At 37.1% G+C, this 21,437-nt stretch overlaps 1 protein-coding gene across 1 annotated transcript in view; it reads left to right on the plus strand.

The window, feature by feature from the left end:
• LOC145268597 (salivary C-type lectin 1-like) overlaps positions 1-21,437 on the plus strand; it is a 103,360-nt gene that overhangs the window by 79,691 nt on the left and 2,232 nt on the right. The window contains exon 2 of the mRNA XM_080124045.1: positions 12,947-13,129. Coding sequence (XP_079980171.1) covers positions 12,947-13,129 — 183 coding nt within the window. The remainder of the gene's footprint in view (positions 1-12,946; positions 13,130-21,437) is intronic.

Here is a 21,437-nt window from a genome sequence, read left to right on the forward strand (position 1 = left end):
TTGATATATTTCCTGGGCTGATTATTTTATTATAAATACACAATCGATTAACTCACATTTAATCTTTGTTCATAATCTTGGATATGTTACTAATTTCGACAATAATTTTTATAATTAAAAGCCCAAATTATGACTCTCTCTCCTGCTTATATAATATATTTGATATATTGTCTGGGCTTATTATATCATTACAAACACACCAATCAAATAACTCACGTTTCATCATTTTTCATAATTCTTGGATATGCTACTAATTTCCACAATAATGTTCATAACTTTAACCCACTATGTCGCTCCCCCTTCCCCCTTACTTAAATAATAACTTTGATATATTGCCTTGGCTGATTATTTCATTCAAACAAATCAATCTTCTGGGTATTCTCATAGTATATATGTTTCACCTATCTTATCCAATGACGCCGCATATTCTGCTAATACATACCGTTCACCTATCTCATTTGATCCAGGGCGACGCTGGGTATTTTGCTACTATATGTTTTCCACCTATCTCATTCAATACTGGGCGACGCTTTCTGATAGTATATATTTGCACATCTCATTCAATCCCGGGACTGACTTCATGTCCGCCACCCCACTGTTGAAAATATACATTAAATAAAGTAATGTTTTAATCGTAAACTGTTCCAGCCATTTCCGGGACTGACTTAATATCCCCAACCCACTGCTAAAATTATACATGAAATAATGTAATGTCTAAATAGTAAACTTTTTCAGCCATTTCTGGAACTTACTTATAATCCCCACCCCACTATTGAAAATATACATGAAATAAAGTAATGTATAAATCGTAAACCTTTTCAGCCATTTCCGGGACCAACTTCTTATCTCCCACCCTACTGTTAAAAATATACATTAAATAACTGTGTAAACGAAATAAGAAAATGTTTTTGTTTGAAATATCAGTTCTCGACGATAATTCTTGGCCTAAAGACGTAATCCCCCAACGCGGGTGATTACAGAAGCATGTATGCACATATGTAGCCATGAATGTTTGTATAAATAAATTTAATATACCTGCTCTGTTCACTCATTGAGCACTCTTTGGTAGACACATGTTGTTTCATTGGATGTACTTCTAGGAAACTAAACTCTACTGGCTATATATATATATATATATATATATATATATATATATATATATATATATATATATATATATATATACATATATGTATATATATATATATATATATTTATTTATATACGTTTTATTTTTATTACCGTATCTTTCTGTTAAGTTACATTATTGTTTCAGCTACACGGCCGTTTTTTTTTTTTTGGCCGTCTGTAGCTTCCTCAGACTTTTACAGAAATGTTTGCTATTTTGGGATGAAAGAGTGAATGAGGTCAGGGGGTGCGAGGAGGACGGAAGAAAGAGAGAGAGGAAGGGAACAAGGGGGAAGGTGGGAGGGGGCGCCTTGTATGTCGATAATGTTTTTGTTTTGGGGTTTAAGGGACTTGTGGGGGAGGGCCTAGGAAGTTCATTTCTGGTATGGCTGAGGCCATAAGGATACATGAGGGGAAGGGGAATATGTGGGGGTGGGAGGAGGGGGGGTTACATTAAAGTTCGAGTCTTAATGTTAAAGTTTTTAGCGTCTCGTTGGTGAGATGAATTCTTGGTAAGTATGTCTTGACCTGTTGGGTGTTCGCTTATGTTTGGAGGCGGGGGAGGGGGGCTATGATTCGGTTTATTTATTTTTAGTTTTTATTTTGTTGTTAATTGTTTGGAGAGGGTCAGCGAGCGGTCGTGGCCACAGGTACACACATGCGCACATACACACATATATACTTAAAGAAACGATCACATGTACACATACATGTGTACACATACATACCTTCTCCCCTTGTTCCCTTCCTCTCTTTCTTCCTTCTGCCCTCCTCGCACCCCCCGACCCCATTCACTCTTTCACTCTTTCATCCCAAAATAGCGAACATTTCTGTAAAAGTCTGAGGAAGCTACAGACGGCAAAAAAAATGGCCGAGTAGCTGAAACAATAATGTAACTTAACAGAAAGATACGGTAATAAAAAATAAAACGCATATTTGCTTTACAACAGTATTGAGCACTTTCTTCAGTTTTTATTAATTACCATCTCCACTATATATATATATATATATATATATATATATATATATATATATATATATATATATATATATATATATATATATATATATATATATATATATTGCCAATAACCTTTTAATTTTATTAACTGACTCGCACACCAACCCCTGAAGTTATAAACTCACTGTCTTAACGTTTCCTGTTGACATGGCAACGCGTGACCCACTTTCAATACTACTTCCTCCCACCCTGTCCACTTTTAATTTTTCATCCAGCGAAAATGGAAGCATTATTTTGATTATCTTCAAATTTTTAAACTCACATTTCTGACACTTTGATATCAATTTGGACCATTGAGACATGCACCTATTTTGTTCATTTACCTGCAGCTAATAAACTCCATTACACTGGACTTTTTCTTTATATACGCTTAATTAGTTTTTTTTGTTTGTTTTGTTTTAATGTTGAACTCTGAATAAACTGTTCGCATGAACTGTTTTCCATATTTATATTCTTATGTTTTTTTTCATATTTATATTCTTATGTTTTTTTCATATTTATATTCTTATGTTTTTTTAACCCATAAAACTTTTAGTTACATCCTATGCAGTAACCAGCAAATATATAGAAATGTTAAAATTTTAGCGTGACTATCTGATTATTTTGCTAACAGTTTTTCCTCCGATGAGAAGAACAAGCACAGCAGTTTTTGATTATTCCGCTGAATAATAAAAACTGCTTATAAATTTATTTCTTACAGCTCTGTTCTTCCTGGCTTGAGGTAGTTGCCTGTCTAGCCGCACTGATGAGCTGTGAAACAGCGAAACAGTACTGTATGTGGATGACTATATATATATATATATATATATATATATATATATATATACGCATGCACTGAGCTCAATATATGCATCATACTGACGGGAGTAAATCGATGCGTAAAGCAACAACCACATCGAAATTGATGATCGTCTGGCCGAGGAGATCAAAGGGGAAACTGATCCGGGCCGATAAGTAACTTAAATAACAGAATCCGGCCAATAAATATTAATGATTTCTTTTGATCGCTACTCAATAAAGATCAACTCAGATGTTCGTCAGCTTCTGGCCAGAAACGAGAAATCACCGAAAGAGAGAGAGAGAGAGAGAGAGAGAGAGAGAGAGAGAGAGAGAGAGAGAGAGAGAGAGAGAGTGTGTGAGAGAGAGAGCGAGAGAGAGAGAGAGAGAGAGTGTGTGTGTGTGTGAGAGAGAGACAGACACAGAGAGAGCGCGAGAGAGAGAGAGAGCGCGCGTGAGAGAGAGAGAGCGCGCGTGAGAGAGAGAGAGCGCGCGCACGAGAGAGAGAGAGAGAGAGAGAGAGAGAGAGTGTGTGTGTGTGCATGAGAGAGAGAGAGAGAGCGCGCGCGAGAGAGAGAGGGTGGTGGGTTGGGATGGGGTGGTTTGTTTAGCCTACAAAAAGGCAGGAACCCTAACATATAGTTTGGATCCCATAAAAATAGTACGTAGCAGAGTGCATATCTCCGCCAAAGTTCTTTTTGCACTGACTGTGGTTGGATGTTTATCTGGAGGAGGAAAGGTTTTAAATATGAATCCCGTCCATCTGTATTAGAAATTGGTAAACAACAGAAGTGACTGTATTTGTAGAATTCTTGCCATGAAATAATAAGTCCAAAACAAGAGAAAATTGAATATTGCTTATTGACGTCAATCATTATGTAGAAGGAATCTATACAAAGAAATATTTCAAGCAGATTTCATTGCATAAAATAGACGTATTTTTTGTCTATTAATTCTGTTTGTTTTTTTTAATCTTTTCCCACTTCCGAATAACGGTCTTCACTTCTGGTAGAAACTGGCTGATGTAATCAGCATATTTATCGTAAGTCCGAGTACTTTCTGATCCTTTTTGATTCATCGCCAGGGATAGATTAATTCTTACTGATTTCGAAAAATTAATATAATTTTTTTTTTCCGTTCGACGGTTATTCAGAAGTTGGAAAATACCAAACACAGAAATAGTAGACAAAAAAAAATGTTTATTCTATTTAATGAAATATGCTTAAGAGTACAGAAAATGCTGCCACAATATACATATTGTGTGTGTGTGTATTTTTTACTATAATAATTATTAAATACCTACAGACACTAGTGTTTCATCCTTTCGGGAATCTTCAGTGCAGGGTGTCACGATTAATACCAGTCGAACGATTCGAACCCCGCAACACGAGACATCTCTGGCTCGATTAGCGAAGACCTAATCCATTCGGCTACCATTAACCGCGTGAAATAACGTTGAATTTAAACATTTTTAATTTTAAATGTTCATTTACGTCAGCCAGAGAGTGATCTAATCGTTATACGATGATCTATGCATAAGAGCTAAATTGGCCGACTTTAATTCAACTGAAAGTTCTCAACGATGAGAAACGAATTTCTTAAAGGGACTGTCATAATTATTTTTTTACTATAATAATTAAATACCTACAGACACTAGTGTTTCATCCTTTCGGGAATCTTCAGTGCAGGGTGTCACGACTAACGCCAGTCGAACGATTTGAACCCCGAAACACGAGACATATATATATATATATATATATATATATATATATATATATATATATATATATATATATATATATATATATATATATATATATATATATATATATATATATATATATATATATATATATATATATATTAAGTAATGTGATTTATAATTTAAAATTTAAAAATCAAATTTTAATTAAATTAAAAATCCGTTTCATAAGAAGGAACAACAACAAAATCAATTATCTGTACGATCGTTTCGGAAAACAATGCTTTTTTTATATATATATAAATTACAGTTAAGTTTACCGAAATGATCCAAGATGGTAACACTAAAGTATATTATAAATATTAAAATATTAATATTTATAAAGTAATCTCAACCGGATGTAAAACTCGCTAAAACCAAACAGGAGATAGAGCTTATAATAAGCAACTGGCCCTGATGGCATCCCAATTATAGTGTTAAAAAAGCTTCAACCAGAACTTGCTCCCATACTTACGAAACTATTTAAGCGCTGCCTTAAGGAGAAGTGCTTTCCGACTCCCTGGAAGACCTCATCAGTTTGCCCTGTATTTAAGAATTCAGGTGATAAGTCATCTCCCTTTCAGTACAGACCAATAAGTCTCCTGTGTGTTATGAGTAAGTTGCTGGAATCCATATTAAATAGAGAAATAGTCAACCACCTCAGCAGGAACAACCTTCTTAGTGACACACAATATGGTTTCCGCTCTGCAAGATCTACCGCAGATGTGCTGACGGTTATATCCCACAGGATTAGTGAATCTCTCGACAAAGGCTTCCTTTCTAGGGCAATTGCTCTTGAGATATCAAAGGCCTTTGACAAGGTATGGCATAAGGGTCTACTTCACAAGATTTCCAGCTACGGTATAGCTGGAAATGTTTTCTCAATCATTAAATCATTTCTCTCCGATAGGCTCATAAGAGTAGTGGTAGATGGACAAAAATCGGAGGCCTGCAATATAAATGCTGGAGTCCCTCAGGGGTCAATCCTCGGCCCAACTCTCTTCCTGATCTACATCAATGACCTCCCTAAACACATACTTAAATCATTCGTTGACATCTATGCTGATGACACGACCATCTACGGCAACATATCAAAGGCTGTAAATGACAAAGTTCTCTCTGGTTCTCTCTCCTCTGATCTCGAGCGCGTGGTTCAGTGGGGGAAGATGTGGCTGGTTACCTTTAATGCATCCAAAACCAAACTCCTATCCTTGCATCATCAGCGCTCTGATTCCCATCTGGCATCAATTATGATGGATTGCTCTCGTCTGGGTGAGGCCCCGTGTTTTGACAAGCTTCTGGGTTTGACCTTTACTCCTGATCTGAAATGGAACACGTACGTCAAGTCTGTTGCCATGGTCGCTGGAAAGATGGTGGGATCCTTCAACCGCTCCAGAAGGTATCTCACTACTGATGCAATTCTCTATCTATATAAAAGCCAAGTACGTCCAAGGATGGAATACTGTTGCCATATCTGGGCAGGAGCTGCTAAAAACAGCCTATCCTGCCTTGACAGAGTACAAAATAGACTTTGTGGCTTAGTGGGGGATGCCCTTTTCTCTACCCTGCAACCTCTCTCCCACAGAAGAGACGCTGTGAGCCTATCCTTGTTTTATCGTTATTTCCATGGCAGGTGCTCGTCTGAACTCCAATCTCTGGCCCCCCCTCGCCAATCTTTCACGAAAAACACCCGTCTAGCTGAATCCACTGTGAAAAATTTCCCCCACGCTATATCTGTGCCTAAATCAAAACACGGATTCCATGGGCAAAGCTTCTTTCTTAGAACTGCACGCCTGTGGAACTCTGTTCCGTCTGCCTGCTTCCCACCGGACTACAACCTGGATGTCTTCAAGTCCAATGTTTACAAATTCCTAATGAACCGCCCCCTTAAGTAAACACTTCATCAAATCTCCACACTAACGTAATGTACTTGCAATAACCCTTATCCCTGAGTGGCTTCCGAGCCTTGATAAGTGGTGATCACTGTGTAAAAAAAAAAAAAGATAATAGTTTATAAAACATGTTAAAAACCACTTTGAAAAATAGTTAAAAACATATTTAATTTGAAAAGGAAACCCTAAATAAGTGGATAGTACTTAGTCCGCGGAGTTTATACTTTCCTTCTCATCAGAGGATAGGATTTAGCAAAATGCGGGATCGGATGAAACTACAAGTAAGTCAAAGATCTTACTTGATAACAAAATGTGAAGCAGAGGGAATAGGATTATCCACTTATTTAGTGTTTCCTTTTTAAATTAAACATGTTTTTAACTCTTTTTCAAAGTGTTTTTTAACATGTTTTATGAACTACTTGTTATTATATATATATATAGTGTATCATATTTTTTGCAAACAATATTTCGAGGTAATATTCAATTATTTTTTAATTAATATTTCGAGGTAATATTCCATTATTTTGTAAACAATATTTCGAGGTAATATTCCATTATTTTGTAAATAATATTTCGAGGTAATATTCCATTATTTTGTAAACAATATTTCGAGGTAATATTCCATTATTTTGTAAATAATATTTCGAGGTAATATTCCATTATTTTGTAATTAATATTTCGAGGTAATATTCCATTATTTTGTAATTAATATTTCGAAGTAATATTCCATTATTTTGTCATAATGATAATGGATTTCGAGGTAATATTCCATTATTTTGTCATTAATATTTCGAGGTAATATTCCATTATTTCACTGACGGCATATAGCCGTTAATGTTAATTACATAAAAAACACTCATTTCATTTCTGTTACAAACCTATATTGAATTTCAACAGATATATCTTTTTTTCCAGTAAGAATATTAACTGCGTTCATATTTTTAAAGTTACATTAACGACTATATGACGTCACTGAAATTTCCCTCTTTTTAACAGCGCCAACCTCCCCCCTCCATTTCCAAAGTCTTCTTCCGTTTTTCTGAAATAGAACTGCATCACACTGTGCACGTGAAACATTTTCAAATATTTTGTACTGGTATTTTTGGTTTCTTAATCTCATTCATCCAGAGGAAGTTTTTTTTTTTATTAAATAAGGCTTTTTGCACAAAAGTTTTCTTTTAAGTGGTCTTAAATGTTTGATCAGCGGTGTACATGCATATATACATATGTCTACATACATACATACATATACACACATGTATATATATATGTATGCATATATATATATATACATATATAAAAATTTCCTTGGATTTGACTTGTACAAACGGAAATTCTTTTAACTTTCTTGAAGTTATGTATTTGGATTTTACCGTTACTGGATTTTTTATCTTCCACCAGACTATCCATTCATGTGTAATCACCTTTTTCTTTACCATACTCCCTCTGCTTCACTTTTTTTGTTTTCAAGTAAAATCTTTGACTTACTTGTTGTTTCATCAAATACTTTTGCATGCAAAATCCGATCCCGCATTTTGCTAATTCCAACCCTCTGATGTCTTCTGTTTTCCTGCTTTCCGGCTGACTACAATATGGTTGTGTTCAAGTCTAAAGTAAATAAGTTCTTGATGAGCCGTTCCATATAAGTTATCAAATTTACCAAATTTTCATTACTAATGATTACTATATTGTCCAATTTCTACTGTACACTCTTTAACCCTTATCCTTGAGTGGCCTCTGGGCCTTGATAATGTATGTAAAAAAAAAAAAAAATTCCCCCGAAACTCCGCAGATTAAGGACTATCCATTTATCTAGTGTTTCCTTTTCAGATTAAATATGTTTTTAACTCATTTCAAAGTGTTTTTTTAACATATTTTATTAACTGTTTGCCCATATATATATATATATATATATATATATATATATATATATATATATATATATATATATATATATATATATATATATATTTGTATACACATATATATATATATATATATTCGGCACAATCACGTTGACACATCGATTCTCACCAGATCACCAAAGTAAGCAATGTTGAGCCATGCCAGTACCAGATGGTGACCATTTGGGAAGGTTAGGCACTGTATGTACACACAGAGTCGTAAAAATCTTCAGGTTGGTATTTGGGGGCGAATTAATTTACTGGGAGTGATGCACCACTAGTATCGTTAAGACATGCATCTAGGAGAAGTAAACTCGGATGTAAAAACCTACGATATACTCTGTTCTGTAGCAGTTATCTGCACCGACAAAGGTTAGCAGTTGTACCAAAAAGCTGTTGGTTCTACACAAAGCCTTCACCACTTTAGACAAATAATCTGTGTGGGTTCCCGAACAACTAAGTTGTTATGGCGGAAGCTCATACGTCCAAATCGCCTGGAGAGGTCATCATATAGATAATCAGGAAGTAAGAATTAAGTTTACAAGCCAAAAGCTTCTGTAAACTTAAAGCAAATATTAATATCAATATTTATATAGTAATCCCAACCATATTAAAAAATCTAAATACGACCAAAATATGAAAATAGAGCTTGTTATAGATGAACACAAATTTAAGGCTGTAAAAATATTTTTTACACAAATTTATTCTTCGAAAGTATACTTAAATAAGATATAATACAATTTTCTTAATGAATCTTATAACGAAGCTATGAATTTGCTGATACTGGCATTAGTTGAAACAACATTATATGAAAACTAGTCATAAATTAAATTAAAAAGTTGTTATGCTGGCTCAATTATCTATAAGTAAAAAAAACTTTTATGATTCGAAATAATCTTCATTCCTCGACTGCTTGTGGACGTATTTTTCGTTAAACCTGGATTGCATTTTGGATTATTAATTTGCCTCTATTTGTCAACGGTATAAATCTGATTGGCTCTTATGGGAATATTGACATTTGTCATCATTTCGTCTTGAACATACTTTGCACTAAAAAAATGTTTTCGTGGTTAGATATTTGTCCACAAAAGGGAAGGTTATAATTAGGAACTCCAAATAAGTGTATCAGGAATCGATGAACAAAGGAATTTACATATTTGTAAGAAAAATAAAAGTTCGAAACATCAGAAAAATTAATATTGTTTAATTACGTCAATCATTACGTAAGAGTAATCTATATAGATAAATAGACAGATAAATATCAGAAAGGAAACAAGAGAATAGCAGAGGCGCCGGTGTTCCCCTAGAATGGAATCATCTCTGTATACTAGACGAGTCTGGGTGCTCGGCGTTGCCCGGGTGTTTGGAGGTGTGTTAAGCAAAAAAAAAAAAGTTGTAGTAGGCAGGCTGGCAGGCTGGCAGGCTGGAACTCGTACCGCGAAGGAGGAAAAGAACGTGAACGTGACGTCTTTGCTGTTGCGCCCATCGCCAAACCGGAAGTAACGAAGGTTTAAATCAAGGCTAATCAATCGAAAAGAGGTGATGTCTTTCAAAAATATCGGCGAAAAAAACGACCTCTCCCTGTAGAAAAGTGTCCAGTTGAGAGTATAGGAATTAATGTTTTCAGTCAATTTTTCGATATTTGTCGTCTGAAGAGTCGAGCTTGAAAACGATACCGATCTTGTGAAAATCTGTTGCCTCTGTTGAAAGTTTTACGTATACATACACACATACATACATACATACATACATTCATACATACATACATACATTTAAACAGACGAGTGAGATTTATATAATAGAATACTAGCCAGGGTGCCCGGCGTTGCCCGGGTGTTTGGAGATTCGTGTTGAGCAAAAAAAAAAAGTGGTAGTAGATAGATAGGCTTGAACCTGTGACGCGAAAGCGGAAAAAAAAGTGAAAGAAAACCTGACATCTTACATCTACTCCATGATGCGACCGGAAGTTTGAAACGTTGAAATTAGTAAAGTCATTCCAACCGATACGATGACTTGCAAAAATAGCGACGCAAAACAACCGACCCTCCTTGTAGAAAACTGTTAAGAGTGAAGGAATTAATGTTTTTAAACAATTTTTCGATATTTGTTGTCTGAAGGGTCGAGCTTCAAAACAATACCGATCTCGTGAAAATCAGTCGCCTCTATCAAATGTTTTAGGCATACATGCATACATACATACATACATGGTGATGATGATTGCAATGTCTTGTCAGACGAGTGCCACTCCCTCAGACACTTAAAGTCCATGAGCTCAAAAATGACTTCCATCGTCACAGGACCATTTTAATTGACAAATGCCTGAGGGAGTATCTATACAAAGATGATGTTACAGAGTCTTAGCTTTGTACAACAGCTAAGTCTCTCTCTCAGTTCAAAATGTTGAGATCCAGCAACAAGCAAGAGCAAGATAGCCAGCATCAAGTTAAACTGCAGACCAGCTTAATGCGGGTACTGGTCTCCCGCTTTATGGTTTTTTAAATCAGAGATTTGCTTCTCCTAGAAAGGTTGCCTTCACCACGGCTTACGGGAGCCCTCTCCACCCCAATACACATATACACACACACAAATATACACGGTGCTAGTTGGCCGTTAACCCCAAAAAAGGGTTCATTCGCCCTTTGGAAGGTCTTGTTTTTAATCCTTCAGGAAGACTAGCCACCCTCCTCACCAAACAAGTCTGGTGGGGGAACAAGTTTAGCCGCAGGTGACCCGACCATGAGGCAGGTAGTACTGGGTTACATGGTACCAGTAGCATATGACATGACCTGACATACATACATACATTTAAACAGAAAGATGAGATTTACAGATGGCCGCATTAAATTCTTCTATTATCGTATTTGGCCGGACTCCATTTTACATTATTAACTCTGGCCAGGTATTTATACCATTTCCTCCTTAATACATCTTATCACTTTCTTCCGTGGTTTTCTTGCCTTCTATATATATAAAAGCGAAGATGTATGTATGTGTGTTCGCTTTTTGTGTATGTCTACAAAAGGGTTTTTTGGCCGTGATTCTCGGTTGGCTCGCTCCTTCTTAAAACTTTTTATATGCTTTCTAAATAATAATATCTACGACTAAGGAACTCGGGTCGCAGCTATCTTTAATTTACCCGACTTTTACAAGCTATTTTCGAGATATTTTTTGATCGCCGCGTAGCAGGGAAAACAGAAACTGGTTTCCAGCGCAAAACTAGATCAAACATCATGCGACTGTCTCGCACCTGCTAATTTTACTTTATAAATGTCAACTTAAATCACTTATCAATTTATCTGTTTCTGTGGTCGAGATGGTTAGATCGCAGGGTTTTTTTTTCCATTTCCTTTCCACCTCTATGTCAAAGGTTCGGGGTTCAAGCCTACCTTTCTACTAAAACTTTTTTATTTTCTTTTTCACTTCCAAACACCCGGCCAACGTTTTTTTTTCTTTTTAACAGGGTTGTTTTGATCTAACCCCCCCCCCCCCGCCACCAACACACACCTCCAAACACCCGGGCAACACCGGGTACCCCCGCTAGTCTATATATATATATAAAAGGCAAAATGTGTGTTAGTGTGTGTGCATTTTTTGTATATATCCGCAAAAGGCTTTTGGGGTTGGGAACTCGGGGAAGGTCACTGTTTCTTAGAACTTTTTATATGCTTCCTAGATTGTAATATCTACGATTTACGAAAGGAGCTTGCATTCATTTTTTATTTGGGCGACTTTTACACGCTATTTTCGCGATATTTTTTACCCTCCGTGTGTTTCTTTTGCTTTTCCATATAAAAAAGCAAAACTGTGAAAGTAAAGGCATGTTCTCGTCTTTTCGTGCCGAGACGTCGAGAAAAAACATTGATGAATGTCGGGAAACACCTTATATCAGACAATTACTATTCATTTGGACACTCCCATTTTTATGGAGGAGCTGGTTTTCCCCAACATGTTGAGAAAACTGTTTGACCTCATTAAACTCACGCACCTGTCACTTAACTTTTTAATCGTTAAATTAAAACGCTTTTCAGTTCCTGTTCAGTAAGATGTCAGGTTTTTTTCACACTTTCTTTTTTACCTTCGCGCCAAGGTTTCAGGTTCGAGACTACCTTCCTTCCAAAACTTTTTTTTTTCTTTTTTACCTCCAAAAACACCCACGCAACATCAGGTACCCCCCGCTAGTCCTTTATAAACTAAACTTACTACCTGAACCGTTGTACTCTCAACCATTCTTTAAATGTTATCAGACCACCAGAACTTCCTGTTTTGTACACATCTCTCAATACTGTCCAGATTCAATCTTCCTCTGAGGTCATCAGATCTAAGCCTGTCTTATTTATTCCACTTTCTCTCAAATCTATCTTTCTCACTTCATTTTATACTTTTGATTTTTTTTTTCCAGAATTTTTTATCTTAAGCCAAAACGAATTAAACTAATAAATGACTCGTTTTCCTTCTCTTCTATTAAAAAAATTTTTGGAGTTAGGTATTTGTCCGGAGAAAGAAGGTTACAAATACGAACCAACCCTGAACATCTGTATCCGACTATCATCAGATACTCAGACCTGGTTAAAAGCAGTGGATAGCTGCGCCCATGAAAAGGCTGGCCTCTTCCGTCCGGATACAATGGACAAGATTGCATATGTAGGCGAAATGCTGAAGAACTCGAGTAAGTTTTTTTTTTTTTTTTTTTTTTTCCAGCGGGCTATGTCGACTACATTTTTTTTTTTAAATACTGGGCAACCCTGACTACATCTTTTAATGAAGCCAGAGATGGCTTCTGTTGCCGGGTACACGATGGTTAAATGTTTAAATTGCTCACAAGGTTTACTGATGAAGGGCACATGAATTGGAACTCTAGCAATAAAACAGTAAACCATTTTGTTAAAACATTATATTATGACTCGCAATATTTTATTAGCCACAATAAAAACGTGTCAAGACGTGTATTAACAAAAGACAAGCAAAGATCGTGTGTGCCGTGGTATTTTTCGTTCACTGTGTTTCTTATGGCTAGGGTTATAATCAGGATTCGGTTCTGGGGTTCGGGAAGGAGTGAATCACTCTCTCAACAACAGCACGTTTCTGCCCTCTTCTTTTCTAATCGACCACACCTGGCCTCTCACCACCAATGTCACACCGCACAATCCGAACGTCAGCAATACGAAATCCTTTTCAAGAGAAGATGTTCACGACTCTTTTCTCTCTGCTGCCCCGGGGAATTTTTCCCTGCTTTTATATCCTCCTATCTAGGAAAAAAAAAAGGAAGAGACAGGAAAAAAAAAAAAAATAGCTTCTCCCATCATGCTCTGCCTTCCCAAGATGCCCTTCGCGTATACAAATGAGCTGGCCATACTTTCCTTCTTCTTTCCCAAAGAGCGATGCAGATACGCCCGGTACATTTCTTTTTTTTTTTTTTTTTCCTTCTTTTCTAACCATATACTCTACACGCCCCCCTTATCTTTGAGATCAATAAGACACTTCATAATCCTTCATCCAAGCAGGCCTCCTCCTCTCACGTTGAGGCCTCTAGGGGACAACTTCTTGGGGGTTGACATTTTCAGGTTCACTACAGACATTCTCGTCCAGTTGTAAAGAACCACAATGTGGGGCTAAGTCGAATTGGGGTGCATCGTTAGCTTCTTGGTGGATATCGACTTCCTCCTCTTCACTGCCATCACTGCGCACCGGCAGGGTTACACAACGCAGGTCTAGGATATGCCGGGGAATGCCATTCACCATTACGTTGTTCTTTGACTGCATTCTCGTTACGAACCCCCTCCCCCAGCGAGTGGTACATTTTGCATTGGGGGGCTTTACCCACACCTCCTCGCCCACTTTAATGGTAGCTTCTTCACCCTAAATTCCTACCATTTTGTTGCACGGATGCCGGCACTTATATGCAAAGATGTCTCTATGAGGCACAGTTGTCTTATCTTGTCTGGTTTTCGGTGAGATGTTGTACCAAAACACTGCCTCCATGGGTGAAATGTTGCTTTTTTCCGCAGCAGCCTTGATGGTGCGATGATTCCTCTCCACTATCCCATTGCCACTCAGCCGATACGCTGCCCTATGCTTCTTATGGTCGGATCGTCATTTTCTCGCTGACGACTGTCGATGGGGACACGCGTGGTTTCACAAAAGTAGAAATATAATAAATCGTGGAACAAAGAAAGGAAAAACACAAACACCAATGTTTCGCATACATATCAGATGAGATCTGGGTGGGTGGGTGAAACTATAGTCCAACCTCCGCGTACTACCAAGGCTAGGCTCGTCTGTCAGTCACAACTCGGCTCTATCCCTGTTTTGCAGTCAACTCTAAAAACTGTCCAACTGTTGTTGCTATCAACTCCCATCCACCGTGAACGGCATCTAGTTATCAACTGGCTGTCTTCTCTGCGTCGGTCTCTGGAGTCGCCCCCACCCCCGGCCACCTGGAAGCTGTCCTTCCCTTGTAGTCTGTAGGCTTGTATTGTCATTGTCAAATCTGTAGGCTTGTATTGTCATTGTCAAATCTGTAGGCTTGTATTGTCATTGTCAAATCTGTAGGCTTGTATTATCATTGTCAAATCTGTAGGCTTGTATTGTCATTGTCAAATCTGTAGGCTTGTATTGTCATTGTCAAATCTGTAGGCTTGTATTGTCATTGTCAAATCTGTAGGCTTGTATTATCATTGTCAAATCTGTAGGCTTGTATTGTCATTGTCAAATCTGTAGGCTTGTATTGTCATTGTCAAATCTGTAGGCTTGTATTGTCATTGTCAAATCTGTAGGCTTGTATTGTCATTGTCAAATCTGTAGGCTTGTATTGTCATTGTCAAATCTGTAGGCTTGTATTGTCATTGTCAAATCTGTAGGCTTGTATTGTCATTGTCAAATCTGTAGGCTTGTATTGTCATTGTCAAATCTGTAGGCTTGTATTATCATTGTCAAATCTGTAGGCTTGTATTGTCATTGTCAAATCTGTAGGCTTGTATTGTCATTGTCAAATCTGTAGGCTTGTATTGTCATTGTCAAATCTGTAGGCTTGTATTGTCATTGTCAAATCTGTAGACTTGTATTATCATTGTCAAATCTGTAGGCTTGTATTGTCATTGTCAAATCTGTAGGCTTGTATTGTCATTGTCAAATCTGTAGGCTTGTATTGTCATTGTCAAATCTGTAGGCGTGTATTGTCATTGTCAAATCTGTAGGCTTGTATTGTCATCGTCAAATCTGTAGGCTTGTATTATCATTGTCAAATCTGTAGGCTTGTATTATCATTGTCAAATCTGTAGACTTGTATTATCATTGTCAAATCTGTAGGCGTGTATTGTCATTGTCAAATCTGTAGGCTTGTATTGTCATTGTCAAATCTGTAGGCTTGTATTGTCATTGTCAAATCTGTAGGCTTGTATTGTCATTGTCAAATCTGTAGGCTTGTATTGTTATTGTCAAATCTGTAGGCTTGTATTGTCATTGTCAAATCTGTAGGCTTGTATTGTCATTGTCAAATCTGTAGGCTTGTATTGTCATCGTCAAATCTGTAGGCTTGTATTGTCATTGTCAAATCTGTAGGCTTGTATTGTCATTGTCAAATCTGTAGGCTTGTATTGTCATTGTCAAATCTGTAGGCTTGTATTGTCATTGTCAAATCTGTAGGCTTGTATTGTCATTATCAAATCTGTAGGCTTATATTGTCATTGTCAAATCTGTAGGCTTGTATTGTCATTGTCAAATCTGTAGGCTTGTATTGTCATTGTCAAATCTGTAGGCTTGTATTGTCATTATCAAATCTGTAGGCTTATATTGTCATTGTCAAATCTGTAGGCTTGTATTGTCATTGTCAAATCTGTAGGCTTGTATTGTCATTGTCAAATCTGTAGGCTTGTATTGTCATTGTCAAATCTGTAGGCTTGTATTGTCATTGTCAAATCTGTAGGCTTGTATTGTCATTATCAAATCTGTAGGCTTATATTGTCATTATCAAATCTGTAGGCTTGTATTGTCATTGTCAAATCTGTAGGCTTGTATTGTCATTGTCAAATCTGTAGGCTTGTATTGTCATCGTCAAATCTGTAGGCTTGTATTGTCATTGTCAAATCTGTAGGCTTGTATTGTCATTGTCAAATCTGTAGGCTTGTATTGTCATTGTCAAATCTGTAGGCTTGTATTGTCATTGTCAAATCTGTAGGCTTGTATTGTCATTATCAAATCTGTAGGCTTATATTGTCATTGTCAAATCTGTAGGCTTGTATTGTCATTGTCAAATCTGTAGGCTTGTATTGTCATTGTCAAATCTGTAGGCTTGTATTGTCATTGTCAAATCTGTAGGCTTGTATTGTCATTGTCAAATCTGTAGGCTTGTATTGTCATTATCAAATCTGTAGGCTTATATTGTCATTGTCAAATCTGTAGGCTTGTATTGTCATTGTCAAATCTGTAGGCTTGTATTGTCATTGTCAAATCTGTAGGCTTATATTGTCATTATCAAATCTGTAGGCTTGTATTGTCATTATCAAATCTGTAGGCTTGTATTGTCATTGTCAAATCTGTAGGCTTGTATTGTCATTATCAAATCTGTAGGCGTGTATTGTCATTATCAAATCTGTAGGCTTGTATTGTCATTGTCAAATCTGTAGGCTTGTATTGTCATTATCAAATCTGTAGGCGTGTATTGTCATTATCAAATCTGTAGGCTTGTATTGTCATCGTCAAATCTGTAGGCTTGTATTGTCATTGTCAAATCTGTAGGCTTGTATTGTCATTGTCAAATCTGTAGGCTTGTATTGTCATTGTCAAATCTGTAGGCTTGTATTGTCATTGTCAAATCTGTAGGCTTGTATTGTCATTATCAAATCTGTAGGCTTATATTGTCATTGTCAAATCTGTAGGCTTGTATTGTCATTGTCAAATCTGTAGGCTTGTATTGTCATTGTCAAATCTGTAGGCTTGTATTGTCATTGTCAAATCTGTAGGCTTGTATTGTCATTGTCAAATCTGTAGGCTTGTATTGTCATTATCAAATCTGTAGGCTTATATTGTCATTGTCAAATCTGTAGGCTTGTATTGTCATTGTCAAATCTGTAGGCTTGTATTGTCATTGTCAAATCTGTAGGCTTATATTGTCATTATCAAATCTGTAGGCTTGTATTGTCATTATCAAATCTGTAGGCTTGTATTGTCATTGTCAAATCTGTAGGCTTGTATTGTCATTATCAAATCTGTAGGCGTGTATTGTCATTATCAAATCTGTAGGCTTGTATTGTCATTGTCAAATCTGTAGGCTTGTATTGTCATTGTCAAATCTGTAGGCTTGTATTGTCATTGTCAAATCTGTAGGCTTGTATTGTCATTGTCAAATCTGTAGGCTTGTATTGTCATTGTCAAATCTGTAGGCTTGTATTGTCATTGTCAAATCTGTAGGCTTGTATTGTCATTATCAAATCTGTAGGCTTGTATTGTCATTATCAAATCTGTAGGCGTGTATTGTCATTATCAAATCTGTAGGCGTGTATTGTCATTGTCAAATCTGTAGGCTTGTATTGTCATTGTCAAATCTGTAGGCTTGTATTGTCATTGTCAAATCTGTAGGCTTGTATTGTCATTGTCAAATCTGTAGGCTTGTATTGTCATTGTCAAATCTGTAGGCTTGTATTGTCATTGTCAAATCTGTAGGCTTGTATTGTCATTGTCAAATCTGTAGGCTTGTATTGTCATTATCAAATCTGTAGGCGTGTATTGTCATTGTCAAATCTGTAGGCTTGTATTGTCATTATCAAATCTGTAGGCGTGTATTGTCATTGTCAAATCTGTAGGCTTGTATTGTCATTATCAAATCTGTAGGCTTGTATTGTCATTGTCAAATCTAAAAAGCTCGATCTAAAAATACCTAAAAATTCATTGTTTGCTATTTCCCATCTTTTTTTTTATTGTTAGACACTTCCTATTCCTTTGTCTTGTACTGACCAAAGATTTAAGTCACAAAACCAAAACTACTACTACCATCCTCCTCAGCACTACATTAAACCTTCCTCTTCCCTACAGTGTAAAAGACAATTCTCCCTCCTTAACCCTTCCTTACAGCTAGTCACCCTGCTTACTGACTCCTCCCCTACCAGCCTGCTGCTACCATTCAAGTAGAGCACGCTGGTGTCTTTTCAACGAGAATGAGGCAGAGTTCACTGAGTCGACGTCCAGTACACACGTGTTTTGACGACTGCTATACTCATGTCATCTTACCATGTTCGCAAGGTTAAAATAAAATAAAATAATCCTTCAAATTAGTATTTCTGTTGTGTCTTATTCAAACGAGATAACAGCAAATATTTACAGTCTATTGCTCCTCCCTCTCAGCACTTTATAGTATCACAAAGAATGAAAAGAGTGTTTTGCATTCTACCGAGCAAGCGAGGTTGACTCCGAAACTAGAGCCCTTCCTGGAATCATTAAGAGTTCTAGTATATGTATTCGGTGGTTGAGTTTATTCAGAGGGTGTTTCTCTCACAACACCCTCCTCCCAAGCTAATTTCTCAAGGTGTGAAATCAATATTTTTTCTTTTGGGGGCAAAACTAGCAAGGGGTCTGTGCACTTTCTCTTTCTGCCGGAGCGTCTTCGTTCTGGCATGATTTTTGGGGGTTCTATGTCAAAAACGTCATATATCTATGCCTTCCTATGGTGGTTCTGCTTGATCCTCGGGGGTGCGTTTCCTTATTTGGTTCAAGTGCCTTTTATGTTCGAATTTTGGACCCTGAATGATGTATGTAGCATTCCCGATTCTTTGTGAGAACGTGCGCTGTTCGCAAAAGGAAACGTTATTCTTGAAATGCTTAAAATAAAACCCTTTTGTTAAAAAATTAGTATGAAGATAATTGTTTGGGGAATTTTTATGATGTTTGTCTGGAACTCTGAAGAAAATATGATTTGGCTATGAAGAAATTTACAGTGTAAAATTCTGAGCATAAAATATCCTTGGATGAAAATGTGGACAATGTTTATTTACGTCAGTCGTTACGTAAGCAAGATTAATCAATATAAAGTGGAGAAGATCACATATGTACGAGGTGCTTTTAATAAGTTTCCAGAGTTTTTTATACATACATTTAAAATTGTCATAGACTCTTGAAAATTCAGTATGTTATTACTATACATTTTTTTTTTACATGGAGGTCACCACTTAGGAAGGCCCGGAAGCCACTCGGGGATAAGGTTTATTTTGTATACAGTAAACAATGGGATAGTATCGTAGTAATCGTTAGTGTTGTGGTGGCAACCACTTATTTGCATATGCGAATAACATAACACTATAAATGGCAAGCCTAGGTTGGCCTTGGTGTGTCTTACTCAAATGCCACCGGAAGTGACGCCGAAGAGCGTACATGTCCTCCCACCAAGACTCTCTGACTCGACACCGTCATTTGTACATATTGTAAATATACCTTTTCTTTAATACACTTATTATTGCGTTATCTTGTTGTTTGCGTCTTGATTGTATTTCCTTACTAATTATTGTTCAACCTTGCAACCACAACAGTTAGTATTGGAGATTTGATAAAATGTCTTACTTAAGGGGGCGGTTCATCAGGAATTTGTTTATGTTGGACTTGAAGACATCCAAGTTGTAATCAGGTGGGAAACAGACAAACGGAAGGCAGTTCCACAGGCGTGCACTTCTAAGAAAGAAGCTTTGTTCATGGAATTTACGTTTTAGTTTAGGCACAGATAAAGAGTGGGGAAAATTATTGACAGTGGTTTCAGCTAGACGGGTGTTTATCGTGAAAGATTGGCGAGGGAGGACCAGAGATTGAAGCTCGAACTAGCACTTGCCATGGAAATAACAATAAAACAAAGACAGGCTCGCAACATCTCTTCTGTGGGAGAAAGGTTGCAGGAAAGAGAAAAGGGCATCCCCCACCAAGCCACGAAGTCTATTTTGTACTCTGTCAAGGCAGGATAGGCTGTTCTTAGCAGCTCCTGCCCAGATGTGGCAGCAGTATTCCATCCTTGGACGTATTTGGCTTTTATACAGATAGAGAATTGCATCAGTAGTGAGATATCTTCTTGAGCGGTAGAAGGATCCTACCATTTTCCCAGCGACCATCTTATGAGATGACTGACCAATTTTTATGATTTGGTTGGTTGGTTGTTTTTGTTTTATGGCATATCAACCCTTTTCAGGTTATTTAATACCGAATCCAGTGATTTTGAAGAACAATTTTTTAATAGAATATATTTGGGTTTTTTTAAGTCGGTTTCTATTTAACCCATAGTTGGGACCCTGACAGGTACTACCAGTCCGGGTCAGAGTGGATCTGGGAGCAATGGCAATTAAAGGGTGGCTCCATACTCCCCAAAGCCCGCAAGCTGGGACCTCACCATCAGATATAGTTTAAGGTCATATTCAGGACCTTTTATGATTTCATGTTCAAATTAACAGCTACAGCAGGAATTGGAATACACCCTACCAAAGCCTGATTGTCACAGCTGATGAATTTCAAAAATGCAATCTGGACGTGAGGTCATTTTAGAAAAACGATATGCAATAAATTTCTGTTTTAAACTTGGAAAAAATGCAACAGAAACGTGTGGAATGCTTCTGACTACTTTTGGACCATCTTGCATGAATGGAGCATCAGTTTTTGAGTGGCATAAGAGATTCAAGGAAAGCAAGGAGTTTGTGAGGGATGATAAAAGGTGTGGGAGGAGAAAGGGAGTCAGACACCAGAGTTGATTGGCCAAATAAAGAATTTCGTTGATAAGGGTCATCGTGTGTCTATAGAGACAATAAGTGCATAATTTGATGTCAGTGTGGGAACTGTACACACAATTATTTGTGAGGAACTGTAGATGCAGAAGACGTGCAAAGTTTCTCTCAAGGGTGCTCAAAGAAGATCAGACTATTTGACCAAGACGGGCATCAAGACAGTTCCTCACCCTCCCTATAGTCCAGACCTTGCTCCCTGTGACTTTTGGTTATTCCCTAAGCTCAAGGAAA

The sequence above is a fragment of the Euprymna scolopes genome, chromosome 44, assembly GCF_053919585.1.
Source record: "Euprymna scolopes isolate OS-2025 chromosome 44, ASM5391958v1, whole genome shotgun sequence".
NCBI lineage: Eukaryota > Metazoa > Mollusca > Cephalopoda > Sepiida > Sepiolidae > Euprymna > Euprymna scolopes.